Below are 19,372 nucleotides of genomic sequence, written 5' to 3' on the forward strand. Positions count from 1 at the left end.
CCCCCTCCCGCCCACCCAGCGCAGGCCTGGGAGCATGGGCCTGTTGCCATGGTGGCTGGCCCCTCCCTGCCCCCCATTAGTAGGAAACCATCCCCTTCTGAAATGTCCCCTTGTGTCTGTCAGCTTCAGTCAGAGCCCCCCACCCAGCCCCAGCCGTCACCCACTCCCAGGCTCCCAAGGCAGTCACACACTCAGCCTCTGTGACGCTCAGTGGCCAAGCTGGGAGGGGGGTGCACAGGCTGGGGACACTGGAATATTCACGGCCCTGTTGCGGCAGAGGCAGCCGGAGGAGCAGCCCACCCCACAAGGGACCCCTCAGGAATGAAGTAGCCTTTCAGGGCTGGAGGGGCTGCAGGCTCCCTTCCTCTCCTTAAATAGCCAGCCGTCCACCCGCAGCTGCACAGAGGCCACCGCCGACACCACCGCCCGCGCCCACAGTTCACCTGCCACCCCAGCTCCTGTCCCTTCCTCCTGGACCAGCTGTGAGAGGTAAGGAGCAGGACGGGGCGGGCAGGCAGGGCGTCCAAGAGTCACCCTGCTGGTGAACATGGGGCATCTCTTGTCCCTGTCTCCTTGATAATGGCTAGGCCAAAGCTGAACTCACAGCCACCTGCAATGCAGTGTTTTTGCCCCTCCGTTGGGAGCTTATAAAGGACAGGGGACTTTCCCACAGGCCCATGCCGCAGTGACAGTCAGCCAGCACCCACGGCCACAAGGCTTTCTTAGCACAAGAAAGAGCCAGATTCGGGCCAGGAAGGGACTGGTGACCAATGTACAGAAAACTACCTCTGCCAACCACAGTACTGCCCCCATGGCTTCCTCCTCCAGCCGCGTCTGCCCGTATGGTCCCTCCACGGAGGCCCAAGGCCCATCTGACCTGCAGCCACGGGGCCCAGACTGCCCCAGGTCCAGGCCATACTCCACAATGCTCTTAGTAGCACATGCTCTGTGACTGTCTGAGCAGAGTGAGCCCGGAGGACCCAGTAGATCCAGGCTGAGGCTCCAATTTCTAAGTGACAAGGGAGTGAGAGAAATGGTAGGAGAAATCACAGCAAAACAGAAACAACCCAGACAGTTTCGGTCACCGAGAGTGAGTATCCACAGTCTCCTAGGTGGCAGGCCAAGGGCAGCATCAATAGGCAAGGCCACCTGGCAGAAGGCAAGGCAGAACTGGATGCCACAGCCCACCCAGCGCTCTGGGGTGTGAGCCCTATAGTCACACACTCAGAGCCCTGAGTGGTTTAATGCTCTGCTGTCATGTCTTGAAATTCTTACTTTTCAAGCAAGGAATACACATTGGTCCCCCAAATTAGGTGGTCAGTCCTTCAGCCAGGTCCCAAGAAGGAGACACTGAGCCAGAGATGACTCCAGAATGAGCTCTGAGACAAGCCACACTCCTGGCTCTGGGCACGGAGCCCTCGTGGGTCTCCAGAGGTAGTGTCCTGGGAGCCTTGGGTCTCTCTGATCCAACTTCCAACTCCAGGGCCACTGCCCCCTGCTATGTGACTTCAGGCAGGAAAGCAAACGCCAAGCCCTGTTTTCCCCCTTTGTAAAATGGAGCGCCTGATGCCAACCTCCTAGAACCAGCACACACAAGAGGAAGCAGGCCCTGACCATGCCATGTATGGGTGAGGGTGGGGGCCATACCTGTGAGCTGACCTCCTGGAGGGGCCAGGTGACAAATGCACTGTAGAGCACAATCCAGGTCCAACTGGCTGCCCAGGGTAGAGGGCAGCCAGCTCAACCCCTTCCTAGCTCTGGGTTCCGACAGACCAGAGATGAGAAGTCAGGGTCAGCATTGGCCTCCTGAGCCACGTCCAGTCTCCTGCCCCACCCTAGGCTGTAGGCTGCTCTGGCCCCATCATCTACCCTCTCCTGCCCATATCCCCAGCTCCCAGTCCTGGGCAAAAGAAGCAAGGTGTTTGGGACTCTCCTTCTTCTCTCTCTTGGATCTTTTAAGTGGACTAAATCAAGACAGAACAGATTGCCCTGTCTGTTGGGGAGGGGTGGGGGCACCGATAAGGATCTGGGCTTCACTTTGTTAGCAAGGGAGGGCTCTGACCACAGTCCTCAGGCAGCCTCCCAGGCCTCTCTGGGCTGCAGATCTTCCCAGGGAAAACCTAGCCAGTCTCTCTGCCGTTAGGCCCTTGACCTCCTGAAAAGATCCCACTTCTTGATGTTGGAACAACCTGGTGGGAAAACACATCCTGCTGGCCTGAGGTCAAAGCACAGTGTCTTCCTCAATCCAGGCCTCCTCCCAGTGGGATGTCCAAAACAGAACTGGTGGGCTGAGTCCACTCGCAGATGCTGGTGGACAGAGTAGGCCTCTGGCTTCCTCCCAGGACATGACCCTTGCTGAATTCCTGAGGAAGCCCTCCTGAAGGTCGGGTGCTGGGGGAACCGTGGTCAGGGGCTGCAGGGGTGCCAGAAGGTCCAAGCAGACAGGTCAGGGAGGGTTCTGGGACTCAAGGGGAGTGGCGTTCACTTGGAAAGACTGAGGCTGAAGGAACTGGCAGGCTTCAAGCACCCAGCTCTCAGAAACAGCCCACCCAGTCAGTGGTGATGAGGGCCACCGTCTGCCGTTCAGATGGCACACCTGAAGGGAGAACAGAAAATACGGGGCCCTTCCCTGCCCTCCAGAGCCTCATGCAGTCGGAGCTCACATCTCCCCATTACAGTGCTGACTGCACCCTCCCTGCCCTGAGGGAGTACAGTGTGGGGTAGAATGTGGGGAGGAGCTGCAGATTTCTGGGTCACCCAGCACTGGCCCTGGGCCATTTCGGCAGGGACACAGCTACTCAGGGGGAAAGCTTCAAGTCCCAGTTTTGCTTTGACCTTTTGCTAAAATTCAGAATGCCTTTGATGATTAGTCACCCCTAAATGGGCACAGGGGTTCTCAGCAGTCCTGGTGGTAATGCTCCGCTCAGAGCAGCTATGTTCCTCTCAGTTAGGGGTGGGAAGTTCTGAAGTCATCAGAGGTCCTACTTGTGACTTCTGGAGGGCAAAGCTTCGCTAGCTAGCCTGGGTTCTCTCTGGCCTGTTTGTTTGTTCACTCCATGTTTGTCCCCTGCTCTGCCTCCAGCCAAAGCATGAATGGCCTCGAGGTGGCCTCCCCAAGTCTGACCGACAACTCATCTCTGACCACTGAGCAATGTGGGCAGGAGACGCCCCTGGAGAACATGCTGTTCGCTTGCTTCTACCTCCTGGATTTCATCCTGGCTTTTGTTGGCAATGCCCTGGCCCTGTGGCTTTTCATCCGGGACCACAAGTCAGGCACCCCAGCCAACGTGTTCCTGATGCACCTGGCCGTGGCCGACTTGTCCTGTGTGCTGGTCCTGCCCACCCGCCTCGTCTATCACTTCTCTGGGAACCACTGGCCATTTGGGGAAATCCCGTGCCGACTCACCGGCTTCCTCTTCTACCTCAACATGTACGCCAGTATCTACTTCCTCACCTGCATCAGCGCTGACCGCTTCCTGGCCATCGTGCACCCGGTCAAGTCCCTCAAGCTACGCAGGCCTCTCTATGCCCACTTAGCCTGTGCCTTCCTGTGGGTGGTAGTGGCTGTGGCCATGGCTCCACTACTGGTCAGCCCACAGACGGTCCAGACCAACCACACAGTTGTCTGCCTGCAGCTGTACCGAGAGAAGGCCTCCCACCACGCCCTGGCGTCCCTCGCCGTGGCCTTCACCTTCCCGTTTGTCACAACGGTCACCTGCTACCTGCTGATCATCCGCAGCCTGAGACAGGGCCCCCGCGTGGAGAAGCGCCTCAAGAACAAAGCCATCCGCATGATCGCCATGGTGCTGGCCATCTTCCTGATCTGCTTCGTGCCCTACCACGTCCACCGCTCCATCTATGTGCTGCACTACCGGGGCGGCGGGACCTCCTGCACCGCCCAGCGTGTCCTGGCCCTGGGAAACCGCATCACCTCCTGTCTCACCAGCCTCAATGGGGCCCTCGACCCTGTCATGTACTTCTTCGTGGCTGAGAAGTTCCGTCATGCCCTGTGCAATTTGCTCTGCGGCAAAAGGCTCACGGGTCCGCCCCCTAGCTTTGAAGGGAAAACCAACGAGAGCTCGCTGAGTGCCAGGTCAGAGCTGTGAGCCCGAGGCTCTGTCCCTGGGTGGGCCACAGACTGTTGCAGGAGGAGGGTCCCCTTGGGGTGGGTGACACTGGTCTCAGCAAAGAGAAGGCTGCCCACTCTCCAATCTCCTTGAGCAAACCACCTGTTTCAGCAGGTCCCTACTCGTCCCTCCCAAAGGTCTGAACTTCCAGGTCACCCAGGCCGGAGCTGGGTCTTAACCGCACAGAACCCCTAAAAAAGAAGAAGACTCAATGAGGATTGAGAGGCCATCCCTCTGCAGGGACTGTTGGCTCTGCTTCCTAGTCGCTCCCAGACACCCAGTGAGTTCACCCACGGAAAGGGGGAGGGGACCCAGAGGGACAACTCCAGAACACTGAGGGTCTTTCTTTCCCCCACTAGACTGCCAGCCTCCCTCCTTACAGAAATGCACAGCAGGGAGGCCACGTAGAAAGGCCCAGAAGGAAGGCTGCAAAGGACTCAGGAGAAGAGGCACCCATGAATCTCAGTGGAGGAGTAGGAACAGTGTCTACGGTACAAGGAGTTCCCTTTGCAGTGCCTTTGCCAGATGAGCCCTTTCTGAATTTTGGGGGGATGGACTATAAATTGTAGCTAAACGCCGTAAGTATATTCAGACTGGTTGCCACGTGACACCCAGCAAACGTGGTTTGCAGAACACATTCATCCTGATCCCTCCTGTTATAAACTACACAGAGACCTGCCTGTGGTCTGACAATCCCTAGAGCCTCTCAGCAAAAGGAGCGCGGTGTGTATCCTGCTAATCCAGACCTGGCAGCGGCATCCTGAGTCCCATTTCCTCCTGAGGGGACTCAACCAGCCTCTGCCCACCCAGTTTTGAGCTGTCTCGCTTGGTAGCCTGCATGCGTCCCCCTAACATGTCCTTTTTTGTACTTGTTTGTACTGATCATAAACTGAATTGTAGTTTAAGCTGACGGAGGCTACTGTGTCTGCTCAACGTGATGCCCTTCCCAGAACTTCTCTTCCCTTCAACCCAAGAATGGCCAAGCAGAGGCTGGGGCAGCTGCGGGGGCTCCCTTGCCAAGGTTCTGGTGGCCCACGCCTTCCACCCATGCCTGCCTGAGCCAGGAGGGTCCAAACGAGGACTTTCATTACTCAGCACCCCGGCTGCCACCCTGTCCCCTGTCATTACAGCTTTTCTACCACATGCTACTTTTCAAAGCACTTTTGGCCTCTTCTCATTTTCCCAACCAGTGAATGGGGCAGTGGCCCTGTGCAAGCCTTGGCTCAGGAGGGGACAGGACTCCCTCCAAGCTCACACCTGGCTGGTGACCCCAGTGGTCAACAGCTGTCCTTCAGCTCTTGCACTGTGCCGTCAGTGCCCCACAGCCCCTCACCCAGACAATCTGCAGAGCTCCAAGCACTGTGCCCGCCCTGCAGACGCCAAGAATGACGTGAGGCCATGTTTTTCTCATGAAGCAGTAAATGGACAAGATCACTGCAGGCCACATCAGGAAGGGACAGGGGAGGTGCTGCAGCAGAAAACCAAGTACCTACATGGGAGAGGGTGTGGCAGTCAGATGGACAGCTAGGGAGTCTCTGGGGCAGTGCTGCCTCTTCTGATGTGGGGACACGGAGAGACAGACTTGGTCATCAGTGGAGTTCAGTGGTTTGCTTTTTGTTTCATACTGGGGATTGAACCCAGGGGCACTCCACCACTGCATTCCCAGCCCTTTTTTATTTTAAGACAAGGTCTCGCTGAGTTGTGCAGGCTGGCCTCAAACTCACGATCCTCCTGCCTCAGCCTCCCAAGCCACTAGGATTACAAGCGTGGGCCACTGCGTCCAGCTGGAAACTCGGGGTGGGACCCATTGCATTTGGGATGCCTAGGTGCCCCCCAGGGAACAGCCATGTGGACCACTGAGTACTGGTAGGAAGAAGTCTGGGGTGGTGCCCTTAACTATCCAGACAGGCCATCAGGGTCTCAGGCCTGTCTTCAAAGGCAGACATGAGGGGCCAAGCACAAAGCCCCAGAGGAGAAGAGAATGAGGGAGGGGGAAACCATGAGATATGGGTTCTCACGGGGAGAAGAGGCGTTTCCACCTGAAGGAGGGGCGTTGCCGTGAGAGCCACTGGGAGACCTGTCAGTGCCCACGGTGGCCACAGGGAGCACACTAGGGTAATGGGGGCTCCTGGGTGGAGCAGGCAGGTGCGCTGGAAAGGGCTGCAGCTACACAGGTGTGGGTAGGGGCACCCCAGAACTCGTCCCTAGGGAAGAGGGAGGTAAGACTATCACTCTAGAGAGGGATGTAGAGGTCAGCAGAGCGGAAAGGCAAGGGTGGGGAGAATCATAAGGCTTCTTGAAGGTGGGAACTACTTGTGTGCTGGTGAATGTATGGTCCTGATTGGGGGGACTTCTCTCCAGCGACCTTCAGTCATGTGAGTCTATAGTTGGGGGTGCAGACAGCTGGGTTCCGCATGCAGGGGAGGCCCCGAGGGTGTCAGCTCAACTCAAAGCTCCTTATTCACCCACCGTCACCTCATGGCTCCTGCTCAAGGGCTGTTGTCCCCACTGCCTTCTGCTGTCCTTGAGGAACACTGCCAAGCCCAGGGGGGCTCTGCTCTTGCCCCGCATCCCTTGTCTCTGCAGCCTCACTCCTCATTATAAACTGGGGGTGTACTGACCACCTTGGAGGTACAAAAGGGAGTTGGTAGCCACATCAGTATAGGCCAGGGAGCCTGGAGGGGCCTGGGGCTCAGCCTGTGCTCCCTGTGGTTCCTCACCTGCCCGCGTTCTTCACAAAGCCCAGGTCGGCCAGCTCCACATCACACAGCTCACAGCGGAAGCACCCCGGGTGCCAGTTGCTGTTCATGGCCTTGATCACGCGTCCAATGATGAACTCGCCTGGAAGAAGAGAGGTCCCTGCTTGCTGGGCAGGACTTGGCCCCTGCCAGGCCCTGTCCACATCAGCGCTCCTCCAAGCTCAGCCTGGTCCAAGGAACCCTGCCTGCAGCACAGGAAGGCGGTGCCTACGGAGGGCTGGAAGGGAAATGCTCAGAGACGGGCAAGGTGGGCAGGGAAGAGCCCCTCCACCCAGCAGGCCAGGCCCGTGGGCACTCCACTGCAGGGCCCTCACCCGCCCACCTCCCACTTCCCAGGCAGCAGCGGACTCACCGCAGGATCCGCAGCACGGGGCAAACAGCATTTGGAAGTCGTGTTCGCAGTATTTCCGGCCCTCAAACTGCAAATGGGCCACAGACAAGACCAGTAAATCACCCATCATTCCCACGAGCCTCCTCCACACCCATACCCCTGCTTTGTTGGGTCAGGACCTGATGGCAGGGACGGATGGGTGTGGAACTGAGAGGAGGGCATTCCAGAAGCCAGAGCAGGGGGTGGGGCCTCATGATACAAAGAGGTGCCCAGAAAGGGGCTTCCATAGGAACCACTGCAGAAGTCCCCAAGGCCAGCTCTCTGAGGGCCCCTGCTGCGTGTTAAGGATGGTGGCCCTGTGGGTCCCGAGAGCAGGCCAGACTGCAGGAGGAGCTTAAGCTGGGACGGGATGAGGTCAAGTTCAAATCATATGCATCTCTTTGCCCTATTTCCTGTGTCCTTTCTGTATGGGAAATCCAGAGGTCACAAAAGAGTGAAGAGAATTAAAAAGGGGACACAGGAGGGTCTGACGGAGGGAGGGGAGTGCAGGAATGGAGGCACAACTGAGTCCTGCAGCCAGTGGGTGTGGACACCCCCGTGGAGACACTTTTTGGCAGCGAAGACCAGGCACTGGCCCAAGGATGTCAAAGCTTGCTTCTGTCTCCCTCTCCCTGAACAATTTTTTTCTTGTTTAAAAATCTGGCTTTTCTGTTTTCTATAACAAGTGCCTATTCGACTGCAGCCCTACCCAGTGACCTGGGGAGGCAATGGTTTAAGTTCATCCTGCAGTCATGTCTGAGCGCCTACTGTATGCCAGGCTTTGTTCTAGGCACATGGCCCCTTCAGAACCGTCTACTCCTCCCGTTGCCTCTACGGCTGGCCAGCACTCCCCAGGAGGCTGGGAGGCACCCCAAGAATGCTACTGTGCAAGGCAGAACGCACACCCACATCCATCCACCAACAATCCCTTAGGATCCTCAAAAGCTACCCAGCATCTACCCCCAGTCCCTGGTCCTCACCTCCACTGCCACCGTCAGTGGTGTGCTGGTAAGTGTGTAACAACCAGCTCTCGGTGGCATGGAGGGAGGTGGCTGATGCATAGTGTTGGTGAAAACATCCCCCCAGGGTGATTTCCCGCTGCCAACGTGACACAGACCCAGTCGGGAAGACATGGGCACTGGCTGCCTTGGAGGTAGGAAGGATAGAAATAACTGCCAGAAATAACCGGGGAAGCATAGAGGATAGTAAAATGTAACAAAATAATTAGGAAGTGGGGAGTTTTACATATATGTTACCTTTGTGGGGTTTTTTAAAGTATTTTTTAAGCTGTGTATGGACTCAAGGCCTCTATTTGTTTTGATGTGGTGCCAGGAGGGAACCTAGTGCCTCACACTTGCCAGGCAAGTGCTCTGCCGCTGAGCCCCAGCTCCAGCCCCACCTTTGTTTTTAATAAAATGTTTCTTCAATTTATGCATTTCCACAACTTAATTTTTTAATGATGACTATTTAATAATCATTTTGCAAGACTAAAGATTTAACAACCTGCTCCTATGAGCTGGTGACAGCCACTTGAGGTCCCTTCACTTTTATCTGGATCATTGTAATAACCCAACTCCGGGTCCCACCTGGCCTCCAGCTTCTGTCCCCGGCCCCCTGACAGTCTCCTCTAACACAGCAACCAGAGGGGTCATTTTCCAAGATCAGGCACACCGTGTGACTCTGCATTCCTACTCCAGTCTCTTGAGGAGTGGAAGCCTAAGGTTCTATAGGGCTCTACGGGACCAAAGGAGATCCATCTCCCTGTCGTCCCCATCTCCTGCCATTCTCCTGTTCCCTCTGCTTCCCCGATGGCCTTCCTACTGTTCCCCAAACACCCCGCACCCCCCACCACCACGGGCCTTTGCACATGCTGTGTCATTATGAGTGCTCTACCTGCGGATGCACAGGTGGCTCCCCACCTTTCCACTCTGCTCAGACGTGACCTGCCCTGGTCGCCCACCTCCTGCCCTGGATTCCTTACGACCAGGGCACAATAGATGCACCATCGAGTCACTACTTACCGTCTGTTCCCAACAGAGGCCAAGTGCTAAGAGGGCAGCCTCTTCCTGCCACCAGGGCGTGCTGGTCTCTGCCCAGAGGAGGTTGTGAAGTCACCTGTGTGGCCTCACATGTTACAGCTGACAGACAGGCCCACACAGGTGCGGCTCAAGATGTGGACCTATCATTGGTCAGTTCCCAGGGGGTGGGCAGAGTCCTACTGACCCCGAGCATCCTCACCTCATAGAAGAGCCCCTCGGGAAAGGGCCGGAAGCACTGGGCACACACGAAGCAGTGCTCGTGGTACAGCTCCCCGTTGCTGTTGACGATGCGCTCCGCGGGCGCAAAGCGGGCCTGGCAGCGCTGGCACACGGCGTTGGCCAAGGCATCAGACATGTTGCTGGAGGGGAGAGGGCGTGGGAGGAGGTCAGGCCCGGAGGGAAGGCTGCCTCCATAGCCCTCCTGCTTCTTAAACAATTGAAACAGCCTCTGAGATCTGGAAACTCGCTCACCTTCCAGGACCACCAGGCTGAGACCACCTGGCCCAGCTGGGGCCACCAGCTCCGCTGGCCACACACGTCCCCTAACTACTTGTGAAGGCTTGCTAAGCCCCAGGATGTGCCGGGGCTACAGCGTGCATTTCCCACAAGGCCACACCAGCCCCAGGAGGCCAGCGTAGTGTCTCTAATTACTGACAAGGAACAGAGCACAGAGAGAGTGAGCATCGTCCAAGGTCCACCATGGGCCACGGCAGAACCTCCATCCGAAAAGAAACCCCCTTCCTCAGGGAATTAGTCTCAGGTACAGAATATAACCAAGGCTCGGGCTTTGTATTCTCACTCTTATTTAATCCTCAAGGAAACTCCATAGCTACTGTCGCTCCAGAGGATGGGCCTAAGACTCAGAGAGGTTTCATAACACATACAAGCTCACAGCAGGTATAAAAAACACAGAGTCCAGATTTGAATGGAAATTGTCAGATGTTGGAGGTTCCTTCCTCGCACCACAAGTCAGTTTCAAATCAACTATTTCCACAGAAAACTTGTATCATGAAGACATCTAGAGTGTGAATCTCTGGGGGTGTAGTTGGGGGAGATTCCCCTCATCTATGTTGTCTTCCCTCTGGGAGGACTGAAACCCTAACTACAGAAGACTCCCTTGTCCGTGGTTTCAACCATGGTCTGAAAATAGTAGAAAACAGAAAATTCTAGCCTGAAGGTGCAGCTCAGTGGTAGAGCACTTGCCTAGCATGTACCAGGTCCTGATTTCTACCCCAGCACTGAAAAAAAAGACTGAATGAAAGAAAATTCCAGAAACAATTCATAAGTTTTCAATTGTGTGCCCTTCCAGGTTTTGTGTTGAAATCCCACACAACCCTGCTCCTCATCTCACCCTGGACGTGAGTCATTCCTCTATCCAGTAGATCCATACTGTCCTGTGTATGTGTACAGTATAGGCCAATAGCCTTTGGGGGGCTTGGTATTATCCACCGTTTCAGGCATCTACTGGGGATCTTTGAGGGTGTCCCCATGGATAAAGGGGACTACACTGAACTGACCCACACTCTCAGAGGCCCTGAGGCATAACCAGGAGGCTAGTCAGATTCAAAAGTGCAGTCACCATGTAGCCCCGACACCACCCACCATCCCCCTATGACCATCCAAACTCCTGACACCCGCATCTTTGACTAGAGGGGCAGCAAATAGATTCTGTCTCAAGTGTCCACTCCCATGGATTACTGGTGCCTGTCTGGAAGGCTGGGCAAAGAAGAACTGGGTTTCTTCAGTGTGGGCCGTGAGTGTCACAGCAGGTTTCTGGCACAAGGAGACAGACTAGAAACTGGGAAGGGGTCTCCTGTCTTCGCTTGGGGACCTGTGTGGCAGGTACAGGGCCACAAGGCCAATCGGCAACTTGCCAGGCAGGCCAGACTTCTATCCTGAGCTTTGGGAATCAGAGACGCCTGCTGTATCCATGTTCAGACCAGAGGGAAAGGAAACAGGGATGTGGTAGCAGACATCAGGAACAGGCAAAGAAGAAAGGACGGCTTTGCACACAGCAGCCTCAGCTCCCCAGTCCTCCCAGCTCCCTGCTGCTCTCCACGAGGCAGGCCAGTCCCTCGGGATGGATGACTGACCTCCCTGGGTACACTGACTCGGTTGGGACAGGCCTGACTTCCTTCCTAGAGAACACTCTGAGCTTTCTCTCTGGAAGAACACACCCAAGGTGACAGGGGAGACAGTCCAATGCCCGACTATGAACATGACCTCGCGGGTCCTGGAGAGGTCAGAAATCAACAGGAAATCCTGTGACTGTGGGCCTGGAATGTCCCCCTCCCAGGACCCAGAAATGAAACCAAATTAAGGATTCAAGTCCAGCCCCAGTCTTTTGGATCCTGCCTTAAAACCCAGACTGGACTCTGACCAAGAGAGCTCACAGCTCATCTTCCACTTGCCCTCCAAGACCCCTTGCAGACCCCAGGTCTCTGCTGCAGGTGCTGGCCTTGGGGACAGCCCCTCCCTCTCTGGCTTCCAGCTGAGCTGGTCCAACTCCCATGTCCAGTAGCTGCTGGATGGCTGTGCCCCTACGCAGCAGCAATTGTCCCTCCTTACCTAGCTAGCTCCTCCACTAGGCCACTCGACTGTCATGTGTCGAGGGCCCTAAACAGCAGCCTGATCATGCCCCTGTTCTTCTACCTTTTGCTTCATCTTCAAATTGACACCCAGCAGCCAGCCCCTAACCAGAGGGGCTGGCCCATCACTGGTCTGTGCCTAATTCCCCAACTGAGTCCCTGAGTTTCTCCACTTGAGGATTTGCCCCCTTCCCTTGCACAGACTCCTGCACAACCCACTCCTCCTAAACCCACTCATGCCCCAGCCCAAGTCTTGGGCACTAGAAACCCCACGGGGTGCTCTGGGAGTTTTCATGGCTACATCCTCATGCCACCCTGAGAACACAGAACATTCTAGCCCACTGCAAAGACACCTGAATGAGCCCAGACCACTGACGCTCAGCACCACCAGGAAAAAAAAAAAAAAGTGTGAGCTTTCCCCACAGGGGAGGAAGAGAGGAACTGTGTGTGCAACACAGACAGGGGCTCGCGGCGGCTCACCACCTAACTCCAGTCCCAACAGGCCCAGCCACCTGTTGCTGCACCTGAAAGAATTGACCAGAGCAACAGTGGCTGCATGGTGGCACTGGAGGAAAGAAAGACTGGCACCAGCATGTCAAGCACAGAGGCCAGGGCCGGGCAGGCAAAGTGCTGGATAAAGGGACTGTTGTTTTCCAACAACTCGGAGCGTTCCAGAGTCCCTCCAATGGGGCCAGTTCCGGGGGGCAGGCCTGCAGGCTGCCTGCAAGAGGGCAGAAGGTCAGAGACACAGACATTCCACGCCCTCTTCTGCACATTCCACCCAAGAACAGGGAGCACAAAGTCTGCCCAGCTGTCCTCCAAGGAGACACGGCCACCCCACCCCCAGCCACACAACACACAGCACACTGCCAGGGGAACAAACCCCAGAGATGGGGGAGTGAACACCCTTCCCAACCCTCCCCTGCACACCCCAACTCTTTCAATCTGTACAGATGACACAGCCAAATTTGGTGTTTGTTTGTTTGTTTGTTTTGCAGTATTGAGGCTTAAGCCTAGGGACACTCTACCACTGAGCTCCTCCCCAGTCCTTTTTACTTTTATCTGGAGACAGTCTCCCTCAGTTGCCTTGGCTGGCCTTGAACTTGCCATCCTCCTGCCTCAGTCTTCTGAGTAGCTGGGATTACAGGTATGCACCATCATCCCCAGCCAACACAAGCCAAATTGCCACAAGATGTCCCTGAGTTTCACAGTGTTTGACTGCAATGAATGAGGTGACGGGAACCTTCTCTGCAGGCCCTTGAGAGCAGAGGTTGCTAATTCCAAATAAGGAGATTGAAACAGAGAGTGGGTGACACCTGTGGCCTGCTGAGGGTCACACAAAATTGGACTCAGGTCTCCTCCTGTCCCTTTCCAGACCTTGTTTTTTTACTCAACCCCCAACCTTCCTCTCTGCCAGCCTCCCATCAATCAGAGCCTAAAAGATAGTGAGAAGGCCTGGGGAGAGAAAGGGACTAGCCACAACAGGTCTGGTCACAATGAGCCAGGGTTACTGAGGCCACATCATCCTGGTTATCAGTCAGCCCTGTGGCTTGTCCTCTACAGCCAGGCTGCAACCTGCCTCAGATGCTCCCAGCGGCAAAGTGCTCTCTGAACCCAACTTCTTCATCTGTGAAATGGAAAGCTTTATCCAAGGCTTGCTGGGAGGGTTCAGTGAAGTGATGCCCACGGCAGTGAGTGGCACTTCTTCCCTCTTCCAGCTAGGTCTTTACTGAGCACCTGTGCTGTCCCAGGAATTATTCAGGTGCTGGGGGAAGGGAATCCCACTGCAGCACAGCCTCAGAAGGTCCCAGAGCCCGCGGCTTCCAACCCCGCAGCACTGCTGGCCCTTCTCCCAGCCCTTCCCCCATGGGGCCGGTCAGAGACCAAGTCAGGGGTCACCGGGCTGCACACAGTAAACAGGAATTTACACAAAGTCAGCACCACTTACCCTCTGCCATGGGGATGCTTGCCTTACACGTGACACAGGAACATTACAAATGTTTGTGCTTGCCTTACACGTGACACAGGAACATTACAAATCCACATGAAACCTGTCGCAAATTACTGAGCTTTTTCTGCAACTCTGCCACCTTCGTTTCCTATCATCAAGTACATTTTTAAAATATATATATATTTTTTTTCAGCTGTAGTTGGACACAATACCTTTATGTTATTTATTTATTTTTATGTGGTGCTGAGGATCGAACCCAGGGCCTCACAAGTGCTAGGCGAGCGCTCTACCAAGGAGCCAGAACCCTACCCCCTCATCAAGTACATTTTAAGTATGTCACACCGAGAGCAGGGAACCGGCCAAAGGCATGAGGGAAATCCCAAAGAAACGTGTGTGGAGGTGTAGAACCTTCCTGAGACCTGATTTTCATTACGGGCCCAGGTCGCTCCTTACACCTTGGCCATGTTATTGTGTTGCATTCATGTTGTAAAAATTACTCTCCAGCATGAGCTTTGGGCCATCAATGCCCTGGCCATCCACAGGTCTGGTACCACAGATCTCACCAAGTACACTCAGGGTCAAAAGCTGACCTGCTCAGCCATGCTCAGGTGAGTTACTTGGTTTCCTGAACCTCAGGTTACCTACCTGAGAGGAGGGCTCACCGGTTCCTCATCCCGGCCCCTGATGGGGCTGCAGCTGTGAGCCCAGCCTGTGGCAGGCACTTCACAGATGCTTGATCTGCAGGCTGTGAGTCCTCCTTCCCCCTTCCCTCCCTCTTCAAGCCTGGAAGACAGCTCTAAGGGCTCGGTCCTCTATCTCCCTCTGTCAAAGCCTTCCTTGGTCATGGGCAGGCAAGGAGCTCAGAGTGGCTCTCTTCTCACTGGTTAGCATTTAGCTGGACACCTTTCCTCGCTAGGGGCGGCAGGCTTTCCTGTGTCTGTGACTGCAGCTCCCCGGCTCCCCAGCCCCTCCTCTCCATCTCAGCCTCCTTTCCTACAATTCCTCTCTACCTCCTCCTCTGAGGACCCCCCCCCTGTCACTTTGATGCCAATGACTCCAAGTACCCGTTCCAGTCTGAAAGCAACAACGCGCAGTGACATAGGGCAACTGATTTCTAACACACACCCTCCATGCGCACTGCCCCCCAAAAGTTGATCACAAATGACATCAAACCCAATCTCACGGAGTGGCACCCGCCTGCCCTGTGGTCAATCCCAGCCCTGTACCTGAGCCCTGGGGAGCAAGGCCCATGGCCAGCCGTCGGAAGGCCCAGGCGGGGTTTCCGAGACAAGGCCAGCGGCTGCAGTTTTCCTGCCATTGTCCTCGGCGACCCCGCCCAGCCTCTCGCCACCTACCCTGGGGTAGCTGATGGCGGGCTCTGCCGGTGCTGGCGCCTCCTGTACAGCCCCGACGCGGCGAGCGCGCCTAGCCGGGCAGCCATGACTTGGGGCCACCGCCTAATCGTCGTGGACGCAGGCGACCTGGCGGATGTGGCGTCGGACCACCGGCCTGGGAGCGAAGACGCGGCGGGCGGGCGCAGCCACCTCCGCCAGGCACCGCGACGGGACGGGCGTGCGGCGCCTCCCCCGCGGGACAGGAGCTCTGGTTACACGCTGGGATCTCCAAAGGGCAGCAGAGTCAACTCCAAATAGAAAGGATATTGTTCGCGCACCGCGGGGGCAGCTCGGTGAAAGCTGAGGCTGGCTGGGTTGGGTCCCAGCTGGGGAGGGGACTGGGTTGGGAAGGTCCCAAACCAGCATTGAGGTGAGAATGAGAGGGTATCCAGCAGGTCTCAGGCTGCCACCGGCACAGGAAGGACCCCTGAGCCCCCTGAACCTGCTGAGGTGGGCAGTGTGAGACTGGGCCAGTTCCAGAATCCAGGAAACAGTTAAGAAACTAATGAGTGAGTGATACTTGCTCTCTCCCTGGCTCCCATCCCTGAGATCCTCCAGCCACCAATGCCACTTAGGACACCTAGATGAGAGCAGTCAGGTAGGTCCTCTAAAACCCCACCAACAAACAGCCAGGCATTCCAAAAGAAGTTCACACCCTAAAAATTTAGAGGAAAGGCAGTCCCCTGGCTTGCCAGAAGAGCAGAAGCAGAAGATTTTTTACCTGTAGAGATTGCTGGGATTACTTGCCATCCAAGTCAAAGCATCCAAGTTCAGTGCTAGGGCTGTGGCCACTTCTGGACAAGCAGTCACTGTGATCCACAATAAAATAAAGATCCAGAGAACTCACAGAAAAATTTTAACACTGATTCCATTTCCTTGAAGACCCTTTCTAGTAAGTTCAGACAGCACGTATAGAATTTTCCTCCTTCTTCCCCAAGAAAGAGACGGCAGCCAATATTCCAGACAGCGGATGGCTTGAACTGGGGTGAGAGAAAAGTTTGAAGGGTCCCTGTTGCCACCCAGATGCCACTCACACCACAAGGAACACACATCACCTCCGAACATGGGGAAGTACTCATTAACCACTCTGGGGTCAACCTCAAAATACAGTCAGCTGACCTCAAGCATTGGGTGCAATATCATTTATAAACGCGCTCCAATTCCAAAGTTACCCAATGCTGATCAATTCAACAAATATTTTTTAAAGGTGCCTGGGGCTAAAGGGCATATAGAAGCTGAGTTTGGAGGAACCAAAGAGCCATGCTCTGCTGTGACCAGTCAAGGACTTAGGAAGTTTAGGCAGAAAGTTTTGTTAGAGCAGCTTCAAGTCAGTGCCCAGGTCTTGGGCCTCTCTTACCACCCTGGCTCAGTCCTTCCAATGCAGAAATCCTGAACACTAGATCCCAGAACTCTAGCCCAGAGCCACCATTTTATTTAAGGAAGGAACACTTATTTGAGGGCCCCTAGGGCCACACACAGACCCAGGAGGGAAGCTGCCATAGTTTGAGTCTGAAATGTCCCTTGAAGGACATATTAAAGGCTTTGTTCCTAGTCCATGGTGCCATTAAGAGATGGTGGACCCTTTAAGAGGTGTGCCTTTAAAGAGGACAGTTAGACTTCAACCCTTCCTATTTCTTTTTTTTGCATTTTGACCATGATTTTTGCTCTATAAGTACTCTTGCCATGATGTACCATCACGGGCCCAAAGCCATAGGGTCCAGTTAGTCATGGACTAGGAACTCTGAAACCATGAGTTAAAATAAACCTTTTCTCTTTATAAGTTGATTATCTTGGGTGTTTGTTAGAGTAACAGAAAGCTGACTAACACAGAAGCTATAACCCATACGTGTTTTGTACAATCTAATATGTAAATGAAGTTCAAGTACAAGGTTACCAAGTATTAAGCAATTAAAGAAGTACTGTAAAAGGAGACAGAAAAAGTTAGCAATTGGGAGAGGCTTTAGAGTCTGACTGACCCCAAATCTCCGATCTTTGCATAGCCTTGCACCCTCTGTAGCTGGTCCACTGCAGATATAGGGGTAGATGCCATTCTGGGCTACCCAGCCAAGACTCTGGTCCCAGAGGACACAGTTGCAAAAATGCAGTAAGAGTGACAGAGCAAAAAATGGCAGACTAAGGGCCTCCAGAAGTTTATCCTTCTATAAAAACAATGAAAAAACTAACAAAAAATGGTCAGAATCTACTTTTTCAGAGCCCTGCAAATTAACTAAAGGCTTGTAAAAACCCTGAGGCATCTAGTCAAGAAAAGGAGATGTTGGTGGCAGGGTGGCACACACCTGTAAGCTCAGCAGTTTGGAAGGCTGAGGCAGGAGCATCGCAGGTTCAAAGCCAGCCTCAGCAATTCAGTGAGGCCCTAAACAACTTAGAGAGACCCTGTCTCAAAATTAAAAGCACTGGGGATGTGACTCAGTGGTTAATGCCCTTTGGTCCAATCCCTGGTACCAAAAGAAAAGAAAAGAAAGTAAAGCAGATGAATCTTAGTTAAGAAGAATAAGTTCTGTGATATTTTAACTCACCTTAGTTCCTTCTTATCATGCTCCCTAACTGCATGGTGGCCTTGAAAAATAACAGCTCAAAGCCTTATTAATAAGGAGAGAGCAGAACAGAATACTACGAACAATATATCAACAATATACCAATTTGCTGAAGTAGCCAAATTTCTAGAAGGACAGAAAGTATCAAAACTGACTCAAGAAGAATTAGAAAATCCAAATATACCTGTAACAAGCCAAGAGACTGAATTATTAATCAAAAAACTTCCCACAAAGAAAAGCATAGGAACAGATGGATTCTCTGGAGATATATATATATATATTTTTTCAAAATACATGATGTAATCCTCTTCACTTTTGTCTTTAATAACTCCCCCTTGCTGGGTGCAGTGCTGCCCACCTATAATCCCAGTGGCTCAGGAGGCTGAGGCAGGAGGATTGCAAGTTCAAAGCCAGCCTCAGCGATTTAGTGAGGCCCTAAGCAATTCAGTGAGACCCTGTCTCTAAGTAAATATTTTTAAAAAGAGGCTGGGGATGTGGCTCAGTGGTTAAGTGCCCCTGGCTTCAATCTCCAGTACCAAAACAAACAAATAAAAACTCCCCCTTGCCTCAACATTCTTTAATGTGCACATAGTTCACTATGGCATGCATATTCCCACTGCAATGCTCTGTTATTCCCAAATAAATGCCATTGTTCTTTGGAAGAATCTCTCTCTGATAATTTTTTTAGGTTGATATAAATATATGAAGTGGTACACATCTGTACTCCCATCTGCTCCAGAGGCTGGGGCAGGAGAATCGCAAGTTTGAAACCTATCTCTAAATAAAAAATAAAAATAAAAAGGGCTAGCTATAGCCCAATGATAAAGTGCCCCTGGGTTCAATTCCCAGTATTGAAAAAGAAAAGAAAAGATAGAGCAGAGAGCGAAGGATTCTCATAGACATTTCTCCAAAGAAGATATATTAGTGCCCCATAAACACAAGAAAATATGTTCAACATCTTTTAATCATTAGGGAATGAAAATTAAAACCACAATGTGAAACACTTCATTACCACCAAACCAGACAATAAGTGTTAAGGAAGATGTTGAGAAACTGGAACCCTCATACACGCCTGGTGTAAAACTGTGTAAATATAAGTACAAAACTATGCAGTTAACTCAGAAAATAGCTTGACAATTTCTCAAAAGCTTTAACATAGGGTTACCATATAACCCAGAAATTCCAATCCTGGGTATATGCACAGGAAACGAGCAAGTTTCTAAAAAAGAAAGAAAGGAGAAAGAAAAGACATGTTCATACAAAAACTTTTATAAGAATGTTACAGCAGCTGGGTACTATGACTCAAGCCTGTAATCCCAGAGACTCAGAAGGCTGAGGCAGGAAGACTGCAAGTTTGCTACCAACCTCAATAACTTAGTAAGATCCTGTCTCAAAATAACATAGAAGAATATACTTGAGTGGCAGAGCACCCTGGGTTCAATCCACAGTACCACAAGGGGGAAAAAAGGACTCATGGCAGCATTATTCATAATAGCCCCAAATGGAAACAATTCTAATGTCCACCATCGATGAATGGATAAAAAAAATATGGTACACCCATACAATGGAATATCATTCAGTTAAAAAAG

General features: G+C 53.3%; 2 protein-coding genes across 9 annotated transcripts in view; one reads left to right on the top strand and one right to left on the bottom strand.

Moving 5' to 3' along the window:
* Window positions 1-19,372, bottom strand: part of Lims2 (LIM zinc finger domain containing 2) — a 36,614-nt gene that overhangs the window by 7,537 nt on the left and 9,705 nt on the right. For 2 of the 8 annotated variants that reach the window (XM_048812149.1, XM_048812151.1), the window contains exons 2-4: window positions 9,495-9,654; window positions 7,239-7,305; window positions 6,848-6,968 (exon numbers count right to left, since the gene is read on the bottom strand). In XM_048812149.1, the coding sequence (XP_048668106.1) occupies window positions 6,848-6,968; window positions 7,239-7,305; window positions 9,495-9,650 (344 nt within the window). In that variant the 5' untranslated portion in view covers window positions 9,651-9,654. Of the gene's footprint in view, window positions 1-6,847; window positions 6,969-7,238; window positions 7,306-9,494; window positions 9,657-14,479; window positions 14,501-15,060; window positions 15,078-15,189; window positions 15,495-15,949; window positions 16,342-19,372 lie in introns of those variants that run through there. The other 6 variants (XM_048812147.1, XM_015479092.2, XM_048812146.1 and 3 more) reach the window with 6 other exon arrangements.
* Gpr17 (G protein-coupled receptor 17) lies at window positions 78-5,037 on the top strand. The gene is made up of 2 exons (XM_048812152.1): window positions 78-489; window positions 3,083-5,037. The coding sequence occupies exon 2, from the start codon at window positions 3,090-3,092 to the stop codon at window positions 4,104-4,106; it is 1,017 nt and encodes a 338-aa protein (XP_048668109.1). The 5' UTR covers window positions 78-489; window positions 3,083-3,089; the 3' UTR covers window positions 4,107-5,037.

This window comes from Marmota marmota, unplaced genomic scaffold, assembly GCF_001458135.2.
Source record: "Marmota marmota marmota unplaced genomic scaffold, marMar, whole genome shotgun sequence".
Classification (NCBI taxonomy): domain Eukaryota; kingdom Metazoa; phylum Chordata; class Mammalia; order Rodentia; family Sciuridae; genus Marmota; species Marmota marmota.